General features: G+C 43.1%; 1 protein-coding gene across 1 annotated transcript in view; it reads right to left on the reverse strand.

The window, feature by feature from the left end:
- Positions 1-18,442, reverse strand: part of LOC109712820 — a 69,452-nt gene extending 51,010 nt beyond the window's left edge. Inside the window, exons 1-6 of the mRNA XM_020236587.1 lie at positions 18,341-18,442; positions 16,745-16,861; positions 15,576-15,660; positions 15,378-15,474; positions 1,978-2,031; positions 1,796-1,898 (exon numbers count right to left, since the gene is read on the reverse strand). Of these exons, the coding sequence (XP_020092176.1) occupies positions 1,796-1,898; positions 1,978-2,031; positions 15,378-15,474; positions 15,576-15,660; positions 16,745-16,861; positions 18,341-18,442 (558 nt within the window). The remainder of the gene's footprint in view (positions 1-1,795; positions 1,899-1,977; positions 2,032-15,377; positions 15,475-15,575; positions 15,661-16,744; positions 16,862-18,340) is intronic.

Raw genomic sequence — 18,950 nt, forward strand, 5'->3', positions numbered from 1 at the left:
CCTTGCATCAAAATCCAAAAAGTTGGATTTTTGGTCAGCTCTCGGGTAGCCTTCTGCACCGGCGGAGGCACGGGATCGCGGCAAGGGGATTGCATAGCTAGCTAGCGAGGAGCGGTTCTTGCCTAGGTGGTTTGCTCTTTCTTTTTGTAGTTGAGAAAGAGTGAGAGATTTTGTATCCATGTATAGAGACCACCTATGTATCTACCTTTGGCATTTGTATTTGAGATTTCTTTTGTATTACTTTATGCTCTTATTAGTGGATTCCAGCTTTATGCTCCCTTCTTTATTGTAGAACTTAGTATTATATCATGCTCTGATACTCCTAGTTGTCTTGTATTACCCCTTTATTTATTGTTGTTTTTAGACGCCTTATATGTTTTAAACGTATGGCGGGTCTGGGCACGCGCCGGGCGGGCTTCCGCTGGGTCTCGGGGCGTGACATGCTGCTGCTGCTGGATTTGGCAGGTAGTTAAACAAACAGTACTCGCAAACCTGAATTTACTACACGAGACACAGAATTATCTATAGGTGAACTGTAACCCCCTACCTTACCTTCTATCGAGCATTGTTTTGACAATTAATGTGATCAATTTGAAATGGTAAGTAGGAAGCATTTCTGATGAAAAGAATGTGAAAATTTACAAAAAATGTTCCTAAATAGAACATAAACATTGTGCTTTCCATATTAGACGTTTGACATATCAATAGTTTCTGTAAAGCTGTGATATCATTGAAAGTGGAAACAAACTTTCAGTCATGGTTGTTGGCTTCATTTACCTTGATGGCTCTCATGTATTTGATTGGCAGAATAGTTGGCTGTTACGATCACTCTCAGATCCTAGTCCGGTAACAGATTTACAGTCTTTTTCTTATTGGATTAGGATTATTTGTGCATAAGTTTAAAAATATATTTTATTTGAGATATCTACTAGATTAGGAATATCTTTTGATTTATTTTATTCTTATTTAGCTTTTTTTATCAGATTAAGATTATTATAGTAATATTAGGCCTATAAATAGGCGGCTTTTTTCTTTTGTAATGAATGGTCAATTTTATTAAAAAAGAAGTGAGTTCTTTTTAATGGTTTCTAGCTTATAATAAGTTCGAAGAGGATGTCCCTCTTTTCCTTGGGGTAGAAAGGCACCCAATAGAGATGTTAAATCTATCTATCGGTATCAAATCTATAGTTAGGAGCGGGAGATCCTAACATTGGCACTTCTACTAAAAATCGTATCCTAAGACTGCCAGTGAACTTCAGTATTTTAATTGAAAGCGTTTCTTATGGGTTAAATTGATGTTTTGAGATTCTTTGTATTTTGACTTGAATTATTTTATTGTTAGTGATTGAAAAGTTTTATCCCTTTTGAAATGAAGATCTTTGAGCATATCGTTAAGAACTAATCAAAGTTATGTGCATGAAGCTATAAATAAAAGTTTATTGGCAGAGAATCACATTGTGTTACTAGTAACCCAAAATATAAGCAAGCAGAAGCTACTAGAGAGATATTTCTGAACTAACATGGCATTTTCTTGATTTTCTTTGAGATCTTGGTGATTCCCACCTACAGTAGAAGTCCACGCTAGCGGACTCAGGTTTGTGTTTTTTACTATTTTTTTTAGGACACACTTAGTTCTCGTAGTTCTTTTGCTTGTAGATTTATATTTGTTTGTGGTATTCCCTTTTTTTTTTCTTTTTGGGTCATTCTCTTCAATAATTCCAAAGGGTCATAAAGGTAAATTAAAACAATACCAAGTACAATGTACAAAACTATGAGGTATGAGGTACAACTTTACCTGCTTAGAAGAGACCTCATACTCATCTTGCCAACCTTTGCTGGCTTTCTCGATTGAGGACACCTTTCGATACTTAGTCATGAGCTCAGCTAAAGGCATCTCTCTGGAATAGAGCATAAGAAATAATGATAATTGAAACTGAAATTTATTGATAAGTTAAGCATATTAACCAAATTAAGTACCTTACTGCTTCTCCAATCGCAGGGCGAATTATTTTAAAGACCCCAGCAGCTGAACTGTTGAAACAGGCAAGGAGGAAGTACAATATTAGTATAGGTCCACATTCAGTATTAAAGAGCAAGAAAATGATGGGGTAAAAGAAAAACACCTGGTTTCTTTGAATTTAGCACGAAGATTGTCCAAATAATAGTGCAAACAAGGTGGCAATCTCGTAATACTGATGCTTGAACTCCAAAAGAAAGAATTTTAATACTGATATACTGAAGAGATATAGGTTGGATCTTAAAAAAAAAAAATCAACTCACCTGAGAGGACTCTTAAACTGTTTGCGTTCAATTACTAGCTAATCTAAAACCCTACTTGAGCCTCTTGCAGATTTTTACTGGTCATCTAGACTCCATATATCGATTTCAAAGAAAACAGAAACGGATTAAGAAAAATACTACATGCACCATGGCACATAAAGATTACAATGATAAAGGTCTATTTCATACAAACGCACAAATACGAAGTTCTGCCACTGAACATAGATAAGAGGACAAAATCAGCTGATTAGGCTGATTTATTCAGGCAAAATTTAAAGATTTAGCGAAGGCATTAATTTTCACCGAGATAGTTCATCTGTTTCGTCACAGTATAGTTGTCAAAACTAGCCACGAATCAACACAAACCAACTGGTGCAACTATTTGACCAGGAAGAAAGCTAATGATTGTTATTGCCCGTCCAACTTGGAAAGATAATTTTCTCATATGAATCTAAACAGTGAGGGAGCTGTAGAGTCCTTCATGTTACTATTGAGACAACAAAGTTACATATATCTACTCAAAAAAGACTTCCTCTAATGGCAAAATTTGGTTTCTACAAGATCGATGTCCTCGATATTCTATAGGCATTAAGGCACCAATATAGGAACATACGAAGCTACCAGTTAAAAGGAAATATTGACAATGTATACCTGAAGTACATCTTTTACATCCTCCTTTGTCAATTTATGCTGTTTAAGAAGTAATTCTATTCTTGCTCTCATCTGCGGGTGCCTGCAAATCATGGTAGGCTTAAGTCAGGACTGATCAGTAATTCCTTGAAATAAAAGTTTGAATTCGACTTACTCAGAAGACCAGAGGTGGCCCAAAATAACAGCAATTAACTGTAAATCACAAAGGGAGACACCTCAGTAAAACATTTGAAAGATATCAGACCCTACGGATGGAGATGGACACAACTGTCACATATGTTTACTTACTTGGAGAGTATAGAGCCCAGCTTCGAGTTTTTGGTTATAACGCTCCTCATCATCCATCTAGCGAAAATTAAAAGGGCAAGAATTTTTAGCACTTACCAAGGTTGAGAATAATTTATAACGGTCATAAAACTTACAGACATAATTGGATTATAACCTCTAAATCGTCAAGCTCGAGCTGATCAAGCCTTTCAGTCTGTCACGCCCCGGGACCGGCGAGGGCCCTCCCGGTAGCGTGCCCAAATCTGCCATATGTCTACACATATAAGGCGTCTACAAGAAAAGCGGAAGTAAAGCAGGAGATAGAACAAATAAAAAAAGTGAAATAACTAGCAACTAATGATATCAGAGCAAGTAAAGTTCTATCATCTATCCAAGGTAAAGAAATGAAGCTAGTCAATAAAAGGAACCATAAGTAGTACAATATCTGTCTCTAGTACAAAAATGGTGGTCTCTATACATATACGGGTACAACTCTCAACCTGTCACAAAAAGAAATATAAATCGAGAGGTAGACCACCTAGCAACTCGTCCTCGAAGGAAGCTAGCTCGAAGCAACTCTCTTCCCGCGATCCCTGGCCTTACCCTGCGTGGAAGGNTTTGTTTGCATCGAGATTTTTCGAGTTTGCCGGATTTACACCTATTCACCCCCCTCTAGGTGTTACTTACCTTTTAGATCCTCGGGAGCCTTGCCCGGGTGGTAAAGAATAGTCAAGTCATAATCCTTGAGTAGCTCCAACCATCTGCGCTGCCTCAAGTTCAACTCCTTCTGAGTGAATAGATATTTTAAGCTCTTGTGATCCGTATATACTTCGCATCGCTCGCCATAGAGGTAATGGCGCCATAGCTTCAATGCAAAGACTACGGCCGCCAACTCCAAGTCGTGAGTGGGGTAATTCCTTTCATAATCCTTCAATTGGCGAGATGCGTACGCGATCATTTTCCCGTCATGCATCAAAACACAGCCCAATCCATTAAAGGAAGCATCACTATAAATCACATACCCTGCTCCAGCAGTCGGCAAGGTAAGGATCGGGGCAGTCGTCAATCGCTGCTTCAACTCTTGGAAGCTCCTTTCACACGCATCATTCCAAATAAACTTGGTGCCCTTATGCGTGAGTCTCGTGAGGGGAGTAGATAATTTTGCAAATCCTTCGACGAACCGCCGGTAATAGCCGGCCAAACCAATGAAGCTCCGTATCTCGGTCACGCTCGTCGGCCTCGGCCAATCCCTGATAGCTTCAATTTTCCTCGGGTTCACGGCTATGCCTGATCCTGAAATCACATGCCCCAAAAACGCCACCTCTCTAAGCCAAAATTCACACTTTTTCAACTTTGCGTAGAGCTTCTTTTCCCGAAGCACTTGAAGTACAAGTCTCAAGTGTTCCTCGTGATCCGCGTCACTCCGGGAATACACTAAGATGTCGTCGATAAACACCACAACGAATCTGTAACACACTGGATCTTTGCAAATTGCGAGGTTCGAGTGTTTGGATGTATTTCGAGCTTTTCTACACTTGGTGGAGGGTTGTAGAATGTTTTCCGACCTAAAAAGTTCGAAAATCAAAATTCTGGATAAGTCCTGAGAGTTTTTACTCTCGGGGACCGGTCCCTGGAAGGAGAGACCGGTCCCCCAGTAAGCAGTGTTGAGGCAGCCTGAGGCAACCGGTCCCTGGCAGGCGAGACCGGTCCCCGAGCGCGTCTTCGCAGTGAGAGACCGGTCCTGCGCGGGGAGAGACCGGTTCCCGAACGCTGGTTTTTCGGGTTCGCAGCGAGAGACCGGTCCCTGCTGGGGAGAGACCGGTCCTTCTGGGCGAAAACTGCCCAGTTCGGGCTGATGTAATATTAGATTTTTGGGGGGCCTCACAGGATTTTGTTACAAGAGAAGGCTTATATGGCCACTTCTCCTTCTCCCCTTCCTTACTTCACCATTTCTCTTGCTTCGCTGAGGCACCCTAGGAGCCGGAGCCAGTCGCGGGGACGTGGCTCATCTACTCAGCGAGGAGGACCCGATCGTCGCCAGGCCCCCCGCTGCGTGATCTGTGGCGGTCCTCATTACCCGCGGCAGTGTTCGCGCAACCGGAGCAGGTACTTCTTGTGTGGCCAGGAGGGCCACTTCCAGTCGGACTGCCCGAGGAGTCCATTGCCCGCGCCATCTTCGGCATCTGCACCAGCATCGCCAGGTCCCAGCCAGGGGACATCTTCTGCGCATCACCAGGCAGGACGGCCGCCAGTTCTGCGACAGACGGAGGGGTCACGACAGGCCCCGAGCGGGCGCATGTACGCGGCCCAGACTAAGGAGGCGGCAGCAGCCGAGAATGTGGTCGCAGGTATCATTTTACTTTATGGTACTCGAGCTAGAGCTTTGTTTGATACCGGTGCATCGCATTCATTCATTGATCGGCTGTTTGCCGAGCTGCATGGCATCCCACTTGTACCTTTGATACATCCAGGCCGAGTTGTTGTACCCGATCATTCTTTGGACATTCGGGAGTTTTGCCCCAGTTGCCCTATTCGGGTTGGAGATTGGATCATGCCCGTAGACTTGTTAGCGTTGCATAAACTCGGGGAGTTTGATGTTGTGTTGGGCATGGATTGGTTGACTAAGTATTTCGCCACTATCGATTGTAAGGATCGAACGGTGACTTTTAGAGAGCCAGGGCAGGCGGAGGTTGTGTACCGAGGATGCCAGAGTTCGCTGTTTGCGATGACGATTAGCTCTTCTCGAGCTCGGCAGTTGATTAGTAGAGGCTGCATAGCTTATTTGGCTACTGTTGTGTTGCGGGATGTGGATGACGCCCCAAGGATTGAGGATATCCCCGTAGTGCGGGAGTTTGGAGATGTGTTTCCAGCGGAGCTTCTAGGCATGCCACCTGATAGGGAGATTGAGTTTGTGGTAGATCTCGTCCCCGGGACTACCCCGATCTCAAAAGCGCCCTATAGGATGGCACCAGCAGAGTTGAAGGAGCTGAAGGCACAGCTGCAGGATCTTCTGGATAAGGGTTTTGTGCGACCGAGTGTGTCACCTTGGGGAGCACCGGTCTTATTTGTCAAGAAGAAGGATGGGTCACTTCGCTTATGTGTGGATTATCGTGAACTTAACAAAGTCACGATCAAGAACAAGTATCCATTGCCGAGGATCGATGATCTATTTGATCAACTTCAGGGATCTTGTGTATATTCCAAGATTGACTTGCAGTCGGGGTATCACCAGTTGAGGATCAGACCCGAGGATGTATCGAAGACGGCTTTTAGAACACGGTATGGACATTATGAGTTCACCGTTATGCCGTTTGGGCTTACTAATGCCCCGGCAGCTTTTATGGATCTGATGAACCGTGTTTTCAAGCCTTATTTAGACAGATTCTGTCACGCCCCGGGACCGGCGGAGGCCCTCCCGGTAGCGTGCCCAGACCCGCCATATGCCTACACATATAAGACGTCTACAAGAAAAGCGGAAGTAAAAGCAAGAGATGGAACAAATAAAAGAAGTGAAATAACTAGCAACTAATGATATCAGAGCGAGTAAAGTTCTAACATCTACACCAATAGTAATAGAACGTAACTAATACATAAAAGTAAACATAAGTTATACAGAATTAGCCTCTAATACAAAAATGGTGGTCACTAGTACACGGGTAAAACTCTCAACCTCTCCAAAATGAAATACAACGAGAGGTAGACCACCTAACAAATCGTCCTCGAAGGAAGCTAGCTCGAAGCAACTCCCTTCCCACGGTCCCTGGCCTCACCCTGCATGGAAGGCTCTGAAAAACATCGAGAAAAATATGGCGTGAGAACTATAATTTATAGTTCCCAGTGGGCAATTACTGACCTCAGCTCCTGCTCCACCAGGCCCCAAAAACAAGGGTAAGTAATGCTAATAGCAATAAGCGATAAAAAGGAGCATGTAAATAAACTGCTGAAAGAGAGAGCCTAAGTAAAATGCTATACTACTATATCCCTCATAAGCCCAATGTCAAAAAGTTGTGCATCTATTCTATCATAAGGGAAAAGTAACCAATGGCAATAGTTTACTGTCACAACCCTTTATTCATACATGATGTATAAGCTCTATAATGGCAGCCAAGTATACTGTGATGAAATAGGTAACTGTCAAGTATATTACATGTCTCAACCCTATGCTATATGCATGTAAATGTAATCCAACTACTAAACCTATCTAGTAGTGATTGTTCATTCTCAAACCGTGTCGATTTCCATTTCCAATTAGGAACCTACCCAAGGTAGTCCAGCTTGTGCCGCCTAAGTGCCTGTGGTAGCCCGACATTCCTACACATGGAATGTGTCTGTCCCACTCGACCCCGTAGGCTTCTCGATACCGCACGAGCGAACAAAAGTCGCGTAGGCTAACTCCGGAGTGCCGGCTTGTAGGGAGCGACCCTCACAAGCATGTGCGAATGAGCACAAATGGCAAGCAAGCAAAGTCCAAGTCTCAAGTATCCAATCCTCATGTCTCTAACATGGTATAGTCACTAGCATCCCGAAGATCTAGTTTAAGGCATAATGTGAATTTTCAGCTTTTGCTACGCCTAGTGCCCCTTGATGACACTTAGGCAATTTGATGTCCAACATGTATCCCAAGTCCCTCAATGGCCCTATCCACTAGGTTCACACATGTCCCGAGCTCAATGCCGCTTGATGACATTAGCTCGCTAGTTCACATACATTCTAGCTCAATACTTCTATATGGCAATTTTGTCATCTTTCATGTCACAAGTAAACTTAAGTTTAAATGCATGAATTCGAACTCATTTACACTATAGAAACATGAAACCAAATCTCGTATAGAATGCTAAATGCAACCAACTCTCTCTCAAGCAACTCTCTACTACATAGAGGTCCAAAATTTCATTACATATGACATGAGCATTTTAAGCATTCTAAAATTCACAATAAATACATGTAACAAGAATATGCATGCTTTTTCATTTAACGATACTTAATCAAGCACAAATGAGAATTTCTCATAGTGTGGCTAGGTCAAACCCACCGAACCGTCGCGTAGGGTCTCGATTCGCCGAACAAAGTTGTCCCCGAGTCTCAAAATACCCTAAAAGATCAGCGAAGAGATACGAGGGCATTACGACCATCTTATAATATCAAACATTAACCTAGAAGCAAAAAGGGCCAAAACTAACCTCAAGAGTAGAAATCTCTTCCAAAGCTCCAAAAGAGAGCTTGAACCCTTCAAATCCAAGCCCTAGGAAGGTTCTAAACCAACCAATCAAGCCTCAAAAGCCCTAGGTTCAAAAAGCCCAAAATAAACCCTAAGTCCCAAAACTAAGGTTTCATCTCCCAAAAAAATCACCAAAACAAGAATTTAAAGGAGGAAACATGTCACTAACCCTTTGGAAGCTTCAATCCAAGCTCAAAATGCCCAAGGTTGAAATTTGGTCCACCACCAAGCTCCAAAAGTAAGCTCCAATCCACCAAAAGGGAGAAGAAAGGGTGGAGGTGAAGCTCCAAGTCCTCTACAAGCTCTTCTTCTCCTTCCTCTCCCACTCTCTCCCCCTCTCTCTCTCTCTAGAAGCGTCTGACTCGCACCCTCAGCCGCGGGCCTCTTTCCCTTGCCCTTGTCTAGGGCCTCGCGTCGCTCCTGGAGGTCTGCCGCTCCTGCCTCCACTATCAAAGCTCGATCCACAACCTTCCGGTAGGTCTGGAGGTTGGAAGACTGCACCAACCGGAAGATAGAAGGCCGCAAACCGCGCTTAAAGATGCGTGCCTTGTCCTCGTCATCCCGCACCACAAAAGGCACACAATGGAGTAATCGAGAAAACTCCCTCTCGTACTCGGCCACGGACCGCTCATCCTGGCGCAAGCTGCGCAAGTCCTGCTCCATCTTCCTCTTGACGCTGGTCGGGAAGTAGTGCGCCAGAAGAAGCTCCTTGAATCGCGTCCATGTGATCGCTGTCAAGTCGGTGATGGGATTGTCCTGGATATCCAACCACCAACGGTAGGCCTCGCCGTCCAGAAAGTGAGTGGCGAGCCAAACCTTGTCTCTCTCCTCAACGAAGGTATCTCGAAATAGCTTCTCCATATGCATCAACCACTTCTCAACAATCCAGTGGTCGACGTTTTCGCCATCAAACATCCTCGGGCTGCACCTCCTGAACTCCCTGAGGCGCTCCATGAGCCGATCCCGCTCGGCTCCCTCGGCCATCACGGGAAATGCCGCCCCGGTCGCCGGTCTCTGAACAGGTAGTGCAGCAACCACCTCCTCCTGAGGTGCGGTCGCCGGTGCCGCACGGGAAGAACTGGGCGCGGGGGACTGCGCCCTCGGTGCGACGTCCACCACGGGTGCTGGCGGTGTCAGACCCTGGGTCTCCCTCGAAGCTGCCGCCTGCTGAAGTAGGAGGTCCTCCAGATGCTTCATCCGCGCCTCCTGCCGCTGAGCCACCTCAGCCTGTCGCTGCGCCACTGCCGTCTACTGCGCCAACAGATCAGTGAGAACCGCAAGCTGGGCCCTCAAGTCACGGACCTCACTGGATCCGGAAGTAGCGGAGGTCTCGACCTCCTCGGGGTGTGCCGCATCATCCGCCCCGGCAGACTGGGAGCGTGTAATCGGCATCGTCACTACAAAACATAAAAGCGCAAGTTAGTAACCCACGCTGTCGCATCCCCGCTCAAATAGATAAAACCCCAAATCATGCGAAAGTAAGGAAGTGTCCTTCACTACTAACTCCCGATGTTACGTTGTCGGCCGCCAACGTAACCCTCCCCGAAGTTAAAAGCCATACACTCCGATCAAACTCTAACTTTTTAGAGTTGTCATAAACCCAATCGAAATACTTTCGCTCACAAGTCAATTAGACCCTGTCTCTCACGAGCCTAATTCCTATAGTCCAACCGACCTAAGGTTCGCTAGGTCCACTAAGACTCAACCCTAGGCTCTGATACCAAATTAATCTGTCACGCCCCGGGACCGGCGAGGGCCCTCCCGGTAGCGTGCCCAGACCCGCCATATGTCTACACATATAAGGCGTCTACAAGAAAAGCGAAAGTAAAGCAGGAGATAGAACAAATAAAAGAAGTGAAATAACTAGCAACTAATGATATCAGAGCAAGTAAAGTTCTATCATCTACCCAAGGTAAAGAAATGAAGCTAGTCAATAAAAGGAACCATAAGTAGTACAATATCTGTCTCTAGTACAAAAATGGTGGTCTCTATACATATACGGGTACAACTCTCAACCTCTCACAAAAAGAAATATAAATCGAGAGGTAGACCACCTAGCAACTCGTCCTCGAAGGAAGCTAGCTCGAAGCAACTCCCTTCCTGCGATCCCTGGCCTCACCCTGCGTGGAGGGCTCTGAAAAACATCGAGAAAAAGAGGGCGTGAGAACTATAATTTATAGTTCCCAGTGGGCAATTACTGACCTCAGCTCTATGCACCACTAGGCCCCAAAAGTAAAGGGTAAGTAACGACATATAGTAATATGCAATAAATAGCGAATACGAAAACTGCTGAAAGAAAGCATGAATGAAATGCTATACTACTATGTCTCCAATAAGCATGATGTCATGGTGATGTACATCTACGCTATCATAAGGTAATATATCCAATGCATACTAATATGCCTCAATATAATGAACAAGTAAACCTCACAGTACTATATGCCAAAATATATGGAGTACGCTCTATCAAGATAACCTAGTATATTATGATGCAATGCGTGAAACCGGCAAGTGTACTATATACCCCATTGCTATGTCATGAGCATGCCACCTAATCCAACTACTAAGCCTATCTAATAGCGATTATTCATTCTCAACACCGTATCGATTTTCATTTCCAATCAAGGACCTACCAAAGGTAGTCCAGCTTGTGCCGCCTAAGTGCCTGTGGTAGCCCAACATCCCTACTCTTGGGATGTGTCTGTCCCACTCGACCCCGTAGGCTTCTCAATACCGCACGAGCGAACATAAGTCGCGTAGGCTAACTCCGGAGTGCCGGCTTGTAGGGAGCGACCCTCACAAGCATGTGCGAATGAGCACAAATGGCAAGCAAGCATAGTCCAAGTCTCAAATATCCGATCCTCATGTCTCTAACATGATATGGTCACTAGCATCCCGAAGATCTAGTTTAAGTCACAATGTGAAGTTTCAATATTTGCTACGCCTAGTGCCCCTTGATGACACTTAGGCAATTTGATGTTCAACATGTATTCCAAATCCCTTAATGGCCCTATCTGCTAGGTTCTTACATGTCCCGAGCTCAATACCGCTTGATGACATTAGCTCTCTAGTTCACATACCTTCTAAATGGCAATCTTGTCATCTTTCATGTCACAAGTAAACTCAACTTTAAATGCATGAATCCGAACTCATTTATACTATAGAAGCATGAAACCAAGTCTCATAAAGAATGCTAAATGCAACCAAAGATCTCCCAAGCAACTCTCTACTACATAGAGGTCCAAAATTTTACTATATATATAACATATGCATTTAAGCATTCTAAAAATCATAATAAATACATTTAGTATGAACATGCATGCTTTTTCAATTTACGGAACATATATAACCATATATGAGAATTTCTCATATGTAGGCTAGGTCAAACCCACCGAACCGTCGCGTAGGGTCTCGATTCGCCGAACAAAGTTGTCCCCGAGTCTCAAAATACCCTAAAGGTATTGAGCGACAAGATACACGGGCATTACGATCAACTATAAGATCAAACTTTAACAAATTTAACAAAAGGGCTAAAACTCACCCAATGAGTGAAAAATCTCTCTCAAGCTCCAAAAGAGAGCTAAATCCCTTCCAATCCAAGCCCAAGAAAGGTTCTAAACCAACTAATTTAGGTCCAAAAGCCCTAGATCAAAAATGCCCAAATATAAGCCCTAAGTATCAAATCTAGGGTTTCATCTCAAAGAAACCTCCAAAATTCAAATCTAGAGGAAAAGATCTAGTCACTTACCTCTAGGAAGCTTCAAACCAAGCTCAAAGTCCTCAAACTTCAAGGATCAACCCTCAACCAAGCATAAACCCAAGCTCCAACGGTGAAGGAGCCTTCAAAGTTGCAAAAGAGAGCAAAAGAGAGGGTTTAATCTCTTAAAAACCCAACCGAAATCAAAGAAATCCAAGGGGGAGAGTGTGGAGGCTCCCTTACCTCTCCTCTTGCTGCAGGTGAGCTCAGGGGAAGCCTCATGGGCGTGGGTGATGATATAAGAAGCCCCCAATTGCGAAAAACCCCCTGCAGTTCAAACTGCTCAAAATCAGCCTCCTTGTACCGGTACACGGGTTCTTGTACCGGTACAAGGCCGACGAAATTGCAAACCCGAGGCTCGGGTCGCGGGGTCTGCGGCTCTGTACCGGTACAAGCCCGATGGCTGTACCGGTACAACCATCAACCTTGTACCGGTACAAGACCAACCTTGTTCCGGTACAAGCTCTGCTGCAGGCTAACTCGAGAGCTGTCCAATGAATCCAATTTTTGGATTTTGGTACCAAGCTTAAAACCACAATTCTCGGGATGCTAGCCATAGGTCGGAACACTGTCTACGACCTTCCAGAAAGTCTGAAAAAGCTCGACACACAGATCAAACACTCAAACCTCGCAATTTGCAAAGGTCCAGTGTGTTACATTCACCCCTCCTAAAAAGGAGTTTCGTCCGCGAAACTCAAAACAAACAAGGTACCTCAAGCCTCCATATGAAAAAGATGGGGATAGCGCTCCCGCAGTGCGCTCTCTAACTCCCAAGTGGCCTCGCGCTCGTCGTGGTTGCTCCAAAGCACCTTCACGAAGGGAATTTCCCGGTTTCGCAATCTCTTCACCTCGCGAGCCAAAATTCTCAAAGGTTGCTCCTCAAAGCTCAAATCCTCCCGCAGCTCCATAGGTGTAGCATCCAATACATGAGCCGGGTCGTGGATGTACTTCCGAAGGACCGATGCATGGAATACATTGTGTACACCCGATAGGTTCGGCGGTAGGGCAAGCCTATACGCTACCGGGCCTACACGCTCCAAAACCTCATACGGTCCAATATATCGGGGGCTCAACTTGCCCCGGATTCCAAATCGTCTAATTCCTCGAGTCGGCGAGACTTTCAAGAAGACATGATCTCCAACCTGAAACTCCAAGTCTTGTCGCCGCCTGTCAGCATAACTCCTCTGCCTACTCTGGGCTGTCAACAATCGCTCCCGAGCAATGCGAACCTTGTCTTCTGCTTCCTGGAGCACATCTGGGCCTAAAGCCAATCTCTCGCTAACTTCACTCCAATGAAGCGGCGACCTATACTTCCGTCCATAGAGTGCCTCGAACGGTGCCATCTTGATGCTTGCCTGATAACTGTTGTTATAAGCAAACTCTGCCATCGATAGATGCTGCGACCATCCTCCCTGGAAGTCAATCACGCAAGCTCGAAGCATGTCCTCGAGAGTCTGTATCGTACGCTCCGACTGTCCATCACTCTGCGGGTGGAATGCTGTACTAAAATCTAATCGAGTGCCTAAGGCGTCCTGCAGACTCCTCCAAAAGTGAGAGACAAAGCGGGTGTCTCGATCCGAAACAATGGATGTAGGCACTCCGTGAAGTCGCACAATCTCATCAAGGTACACTTGTGCGAGCTTCTCTCCGGTCCAAGTAGTATGAATAGGCACGAAGTGCGCCGACTTCGTCAACCTATCCACGATCACCCAAATAGCGTCATGCCCCGCCTGTGAGCGTGGCAATCCTGTCACAAAGTCCATGGTGATCTTCTCCCACTTCCACACTGGAATAGGCAAACTCTGAAGCTTCCCCGCGGGAACTCGGTGCTCTGCCTTCACTTGTTGGCAAGTTAAGTATCTAGCAACAAACTCGCCAACATCCTTTTTCATCCCAGGCCACCAATAGAGCAACTTTAAGTCCTTATACATTTTGGTGCCACCCGGATGTATAGCATAGGGCGCCCGGTGCGCTTCTTGAAGAATATCCTCTTTAATTCTCGAATCCGCGGGTACACAGATCCGCCCACGAAAACGCATCAATCCATTACCGTCTAAAGTGAAGTCACCGGTGCAACCATCAACCATCTTAGTTCGAACCTTTTGCAACTCCGAGTCGGAAGCTTGCTTTTCTTTAATCCTTTCCAAAAGTATAGGTTGCACCACCAAAGTCATCAGTCTTAAAGGTGTATCAGGAGCCACCACCTCCAACTCCAACCGCTTCATCTGCTCGATCAACGGCGGTTGAGTAACCACAAGCATCGCTAAGTTCTCAGTCGATTTCCGACTTAGTGCATCTGCCACCACGTTAGCCTTGCCCGGGTGGTAAAGAATAGTCAAGTCATAATCCTTGAGTAGCTCCAACCATCTGCGCTGCCTCAAGTTNACCTGTCGAGAGCCCAATCGGACGTCATCTCGAACATGGCCTTGTTCCAACCAGAACATGGCCATGTTCCAACTACCAACATGGCCATGTCGGTAGCCTGAACATGGCCATGTCTCGGCGTCTGGGGCGCTGGGCTCGGAGCCCAAACGTTAAAGCAGCCGGAACATGGCCATGTTCTTGGGCACATGGCCATGTTCCTCCGACTAAAACTCGTCAAACTTGACGTCCCCCAAAAAGCGTTAACCCCCGAAGAATATAGTAGTGGGTGCGGGTACTCCGAAGGGGTCTCGAGTGGACGTCATTCTCCTCTCCATTCCCTCGGAAGTGTGAGAGGGGGAACCTAAAGAAACTAAAGCCAACCCAAAAATTCTCTAATTTGGGAGAGAAAACGAGAGAAAACGTGGAAACTTCCGAGGAAGTGGCAACCTCGAACCCAAATACGAACCAACTCCCAACTAGGAACTTCAAACTCCTGAAACTCGAACCAAACTTCGAAGGATCTCCATTCACTGATCTAGAAAAGGAGATATGAATCCAATTTTTGGATTTTGGTATCAAGCTTAAAACCACAATTCTCGGGATGCGAGCCATAGGTCGGAACACTGTCTACGACCTTCCAGAAAGTCTGAAAAAGCTCGACACACAGATCAAACACTCGAACCTCGCAATTTGCAAAGGTCCAGTGTGTTACACAGTCTTAGCTTTTACTCTGTTTGAATACCTGCAAATTGAAGAACGGTGTGAAGGATCTCAATTACAACAACATCTAGAAATACATGACAATTCGGTATCGAATCTCAAAAATTGCCATTCCATTACCTCATGTAAAGTTCCATCAGACGATCAATTTTTTCACATTCATTTTCCACAAATTTGCTCAACAATCTATCCCTTCTTGAACCTTTTACAATGCCACCTAAGAAACAATGCCAAAAACCATACCATTAATGATTCAACAGTCTGCAGTCAGATTAAAAATGACAGAAATGAAGATCTGGAATTTACTTGCCTTCTTACCAAATAATGATGCAATAAGTGAGATAATATGCTCTTCTAACTCTTCCTGGTAGCTCTCTTTCTTATTCTTTTTGCTGATTCGAATCTAAAAATTTACAATTACAAAAGAACATAGAACATTGAACAAGGAATCAGAACAATGAGACAATTTTTGAAAAGGAACAAAGTAATTATTTTTTAAAAAAAACAGAAATATACTTTTGACTCAAGATACACACAAACTAGGCACATAAGATTACGAAAAGGAGCTAAATGAGAAAAATCAAAAGAGAAAATGAAGACTATGAAAGAGATACACACAAACTAGGCACAAACAGAAATACCGCCTAGGTAATTCCACGGTTAACGGTAAAAGTAAATACGACGGTAGACGCACCAGATAGGCCGTCAACATGAACAGTCTTTAATGAATGTTAATGTTAGTAAATAAGGCCGTCGAAGAAAGAGAAAATGAAGGCTAAAATATACATAAAACCCCCTGGATGTGCCCCGATAATTATATTATCTAAGCCATGTTTATTATAAAGTATATTGTCTAATTAATATTTTACATAAAACATGTAGAAAATGTTCAATTTACATATTTTAGCAGTTGATTTGTGGTGGAGAACTTACAGATAATGATTATACATTATACCATGGAATTGATATTGGCAGGAAATGTTGGAGCTAGAAGTTACTCATAAATAAGATTAGTTTACTTTACTGTGTTCTTTCTTTTCAATTTATCTACCATATATCTTTCTATTTTTATATATTAGCTTTTTTTTGTCAGAACAAGATACAAAGAAAGAAAGAAAGAATCATCCTGCTAATTGCCAACAATGAGAACCATAGGGGATTCATGTTCTTATGACCATCCTATCAAATTTTCCTTCATAATTCTAATGTATATGGAACAATATAAAAGAACATGAAAAGCAGGAACCATGAAAAAAAACATGAAAAGCGCTTGTCCCCTTGCTTTGACTCTATGGATCATATTCTATTTAATGTTCCCTGCTGTAAAGTAATCAATTGAAGGCAGTGGAATATAATAACTATTTGCTTTTGCTGAATCTCCACGAGAAGAGGGAAAAACATAACAACCAATTTAGAAAGTAAAATGAATAAGTAAAAGACAAACATGCCTGTGCATCAAAATAAGCAAGTTTAGCTAACAAACATGCCTGTTCACCAAAATAAGCAAGTTTAGCTGCCTCTTCGAATGTCAAATACGGCACAGGCTTCGCATTTGTGTAGATGTTAGGATCACAAGTCAAAACACCATCAACGTCCTTCCAAACCTATCACAATTTACAATTTGGCTATCCCATTCATAAATTTAGAATAAAGGAAAGCATAACACAAGATCAAAGACTTGGTAGTAGTTGTCAAGTCACTAGCACCCCAGCCGAGGGTAGTGACAGCACTAGATTGATTATCTTTTAGTGATAACATGAAAAGCTGAAAAGGAATATCAAAGTAGCTAAATTAAATGCACACTATAAAAACACACTCACTACAACAAAAACGGTCTATAGCGACACTTTTAAATGTAGGTACACGTCAAAAAAGTGCTGCTAGCTAAAATTACCGACACTTTTAAAAAGTGTTGCTATATGTGGGGTCGCTAGGTATATAGTGACAGTTAAAGAGTGTCGCTATAACCTAAAAGAGTGCTGCTAATTTACCAACACTTATTTAAGCATTTAGCAACCGCCGAAACTCTATCTCGTTGGCTGCGGTGGCGGAGGAGGACGACAGGAAAGGCTCTTCGTCTAGAATTTCAGTGGATTAAGTGAAAAGAGAAGAAAAGATGGCAATTGATTTTTCTTTTTTTTTTCTTTTCTGTTTGTAATCGGGCCAAATGGACTGGGTGTGGTGGGTTGAGTAGAGTAATCTTTTATTTTTGATTGAATTGAGCTTTATATTTAGGCATTAGCAGATATTTTTTTTAAATTTTAGCATAAATGGGACACTTACTCAAAAGTGTCCCAAACATGTGTCCCTATAACCTAATTCTGTTGTAGTGACTACAGCTAAGCAAGAAACAAAGCACCCAATAATTAATACAAGCTCCTAGAGTTAAACATGAGCTATGATCTAGTGAACAAACAACATAGACTTATGGGAATAAATTAAAAGTTAAAGAGGGCTTATGGACTAAATTATCAATAGGAATGAATGGTATAGTTGAGAAAGCAGAAACAACTTGTGTTAAAACAAAGGATAATTCAAATCAACCTACTTAATACGGCCAATGTAGTATAAGTGAATGACTTGGTCAGTGAGCTTTGAAAACTCTTTGGATTTTAGATGAAAATACTTCGATTAGAGTTTTTCTTTTCACGTTTGTCAAGGGATTGATCTTTGAAGAGATTAGATTGGTTTCATCAAGTCCTTTTTGTCAATTGCTTTTGGCACTTCTACAAAATTGAACAGTACATGATCATTTAACTCTGAGTTCACAAGCACTATCCACTTAAGTGATTATTTAGCTTAATTTCAAGTAATTGTTGTGTGTTTGACATGCAGATGTTTAATCGTTGTCACTATAATAAGAAACTGAATTTGATTTCCTAGGTTTTGAAAATAGGAGTTTAAATTAGAAGTTAATATTAGCTTCAAATTTGCATAAAAAATACTACTAAAAGAACTTGAACTAAAACAAACTAAAATAAAGTTCAAATGCGTAAAAAAGGCACTTTTTTCCCTTTTTACTTTTGCCCGAAAAGCCAATGCATAGTTAAGGTCCGCAATCGCGTAATCCCATTCGGGAGTACTTGTTCAATAAATTTGACACCAACATATATCTTCTCAATGACAAGATTTTCCAAACCAATGATATCAAATTGTGTTTGTACAGAATCAAACATCTTGCACATGCCTTTTACCAATTTTAGTAATGAAATATCTAATTAACTATACGCTGTGCCTATTTCATAACTCATGAGCTTATTATCGATGACAAAAAACAATCTAGACCTCCTATTTGCAAAGCATCTATTTATATTAAACTCAAAGCCGCAACTACAATCTCTATAGTTAGACACCGAGGTTCGAGCTCGATCACTGAACATTTACAAACCTTACCAACTACATTTCCACAGAATCATAAAATCCAAAGGAGATCATTTCTTTTCCACATAAATCACACACAACACATGATTATCCCCACTCAAATCACCAGAAATAAAAATAAATGCTAGCAACTAACAGATCAGCCCAACAGAGAGCAAGAGGCAACACACAATGCACGAGAGATTAAGAGATAAAAACTTCGTCAACAACCGACTTCTTTACCTCCCCTTACACTAAACCTCACAACGGCTAGGGTTTGGATCGACGAGGAAGAGCACCAACCCCATCGTTGGCGTGTGGCGGCGGAGGGAC

The sequence above is a fragment of the Ananas comosus genome, linkage group 7 (genome assembly GCF_001540865.1).
Source record: "Ananas comosus cultivar F153 linkage group 7, ASM154086v1, whole genome shotgun sequence".
Classification (NCBI taxonomy): Eukaryota; Viridiplantae; Streptophyta; class Magnoliopsida; order Poales; family Bromeliaceae; genus Ananas; species Ananas comosus.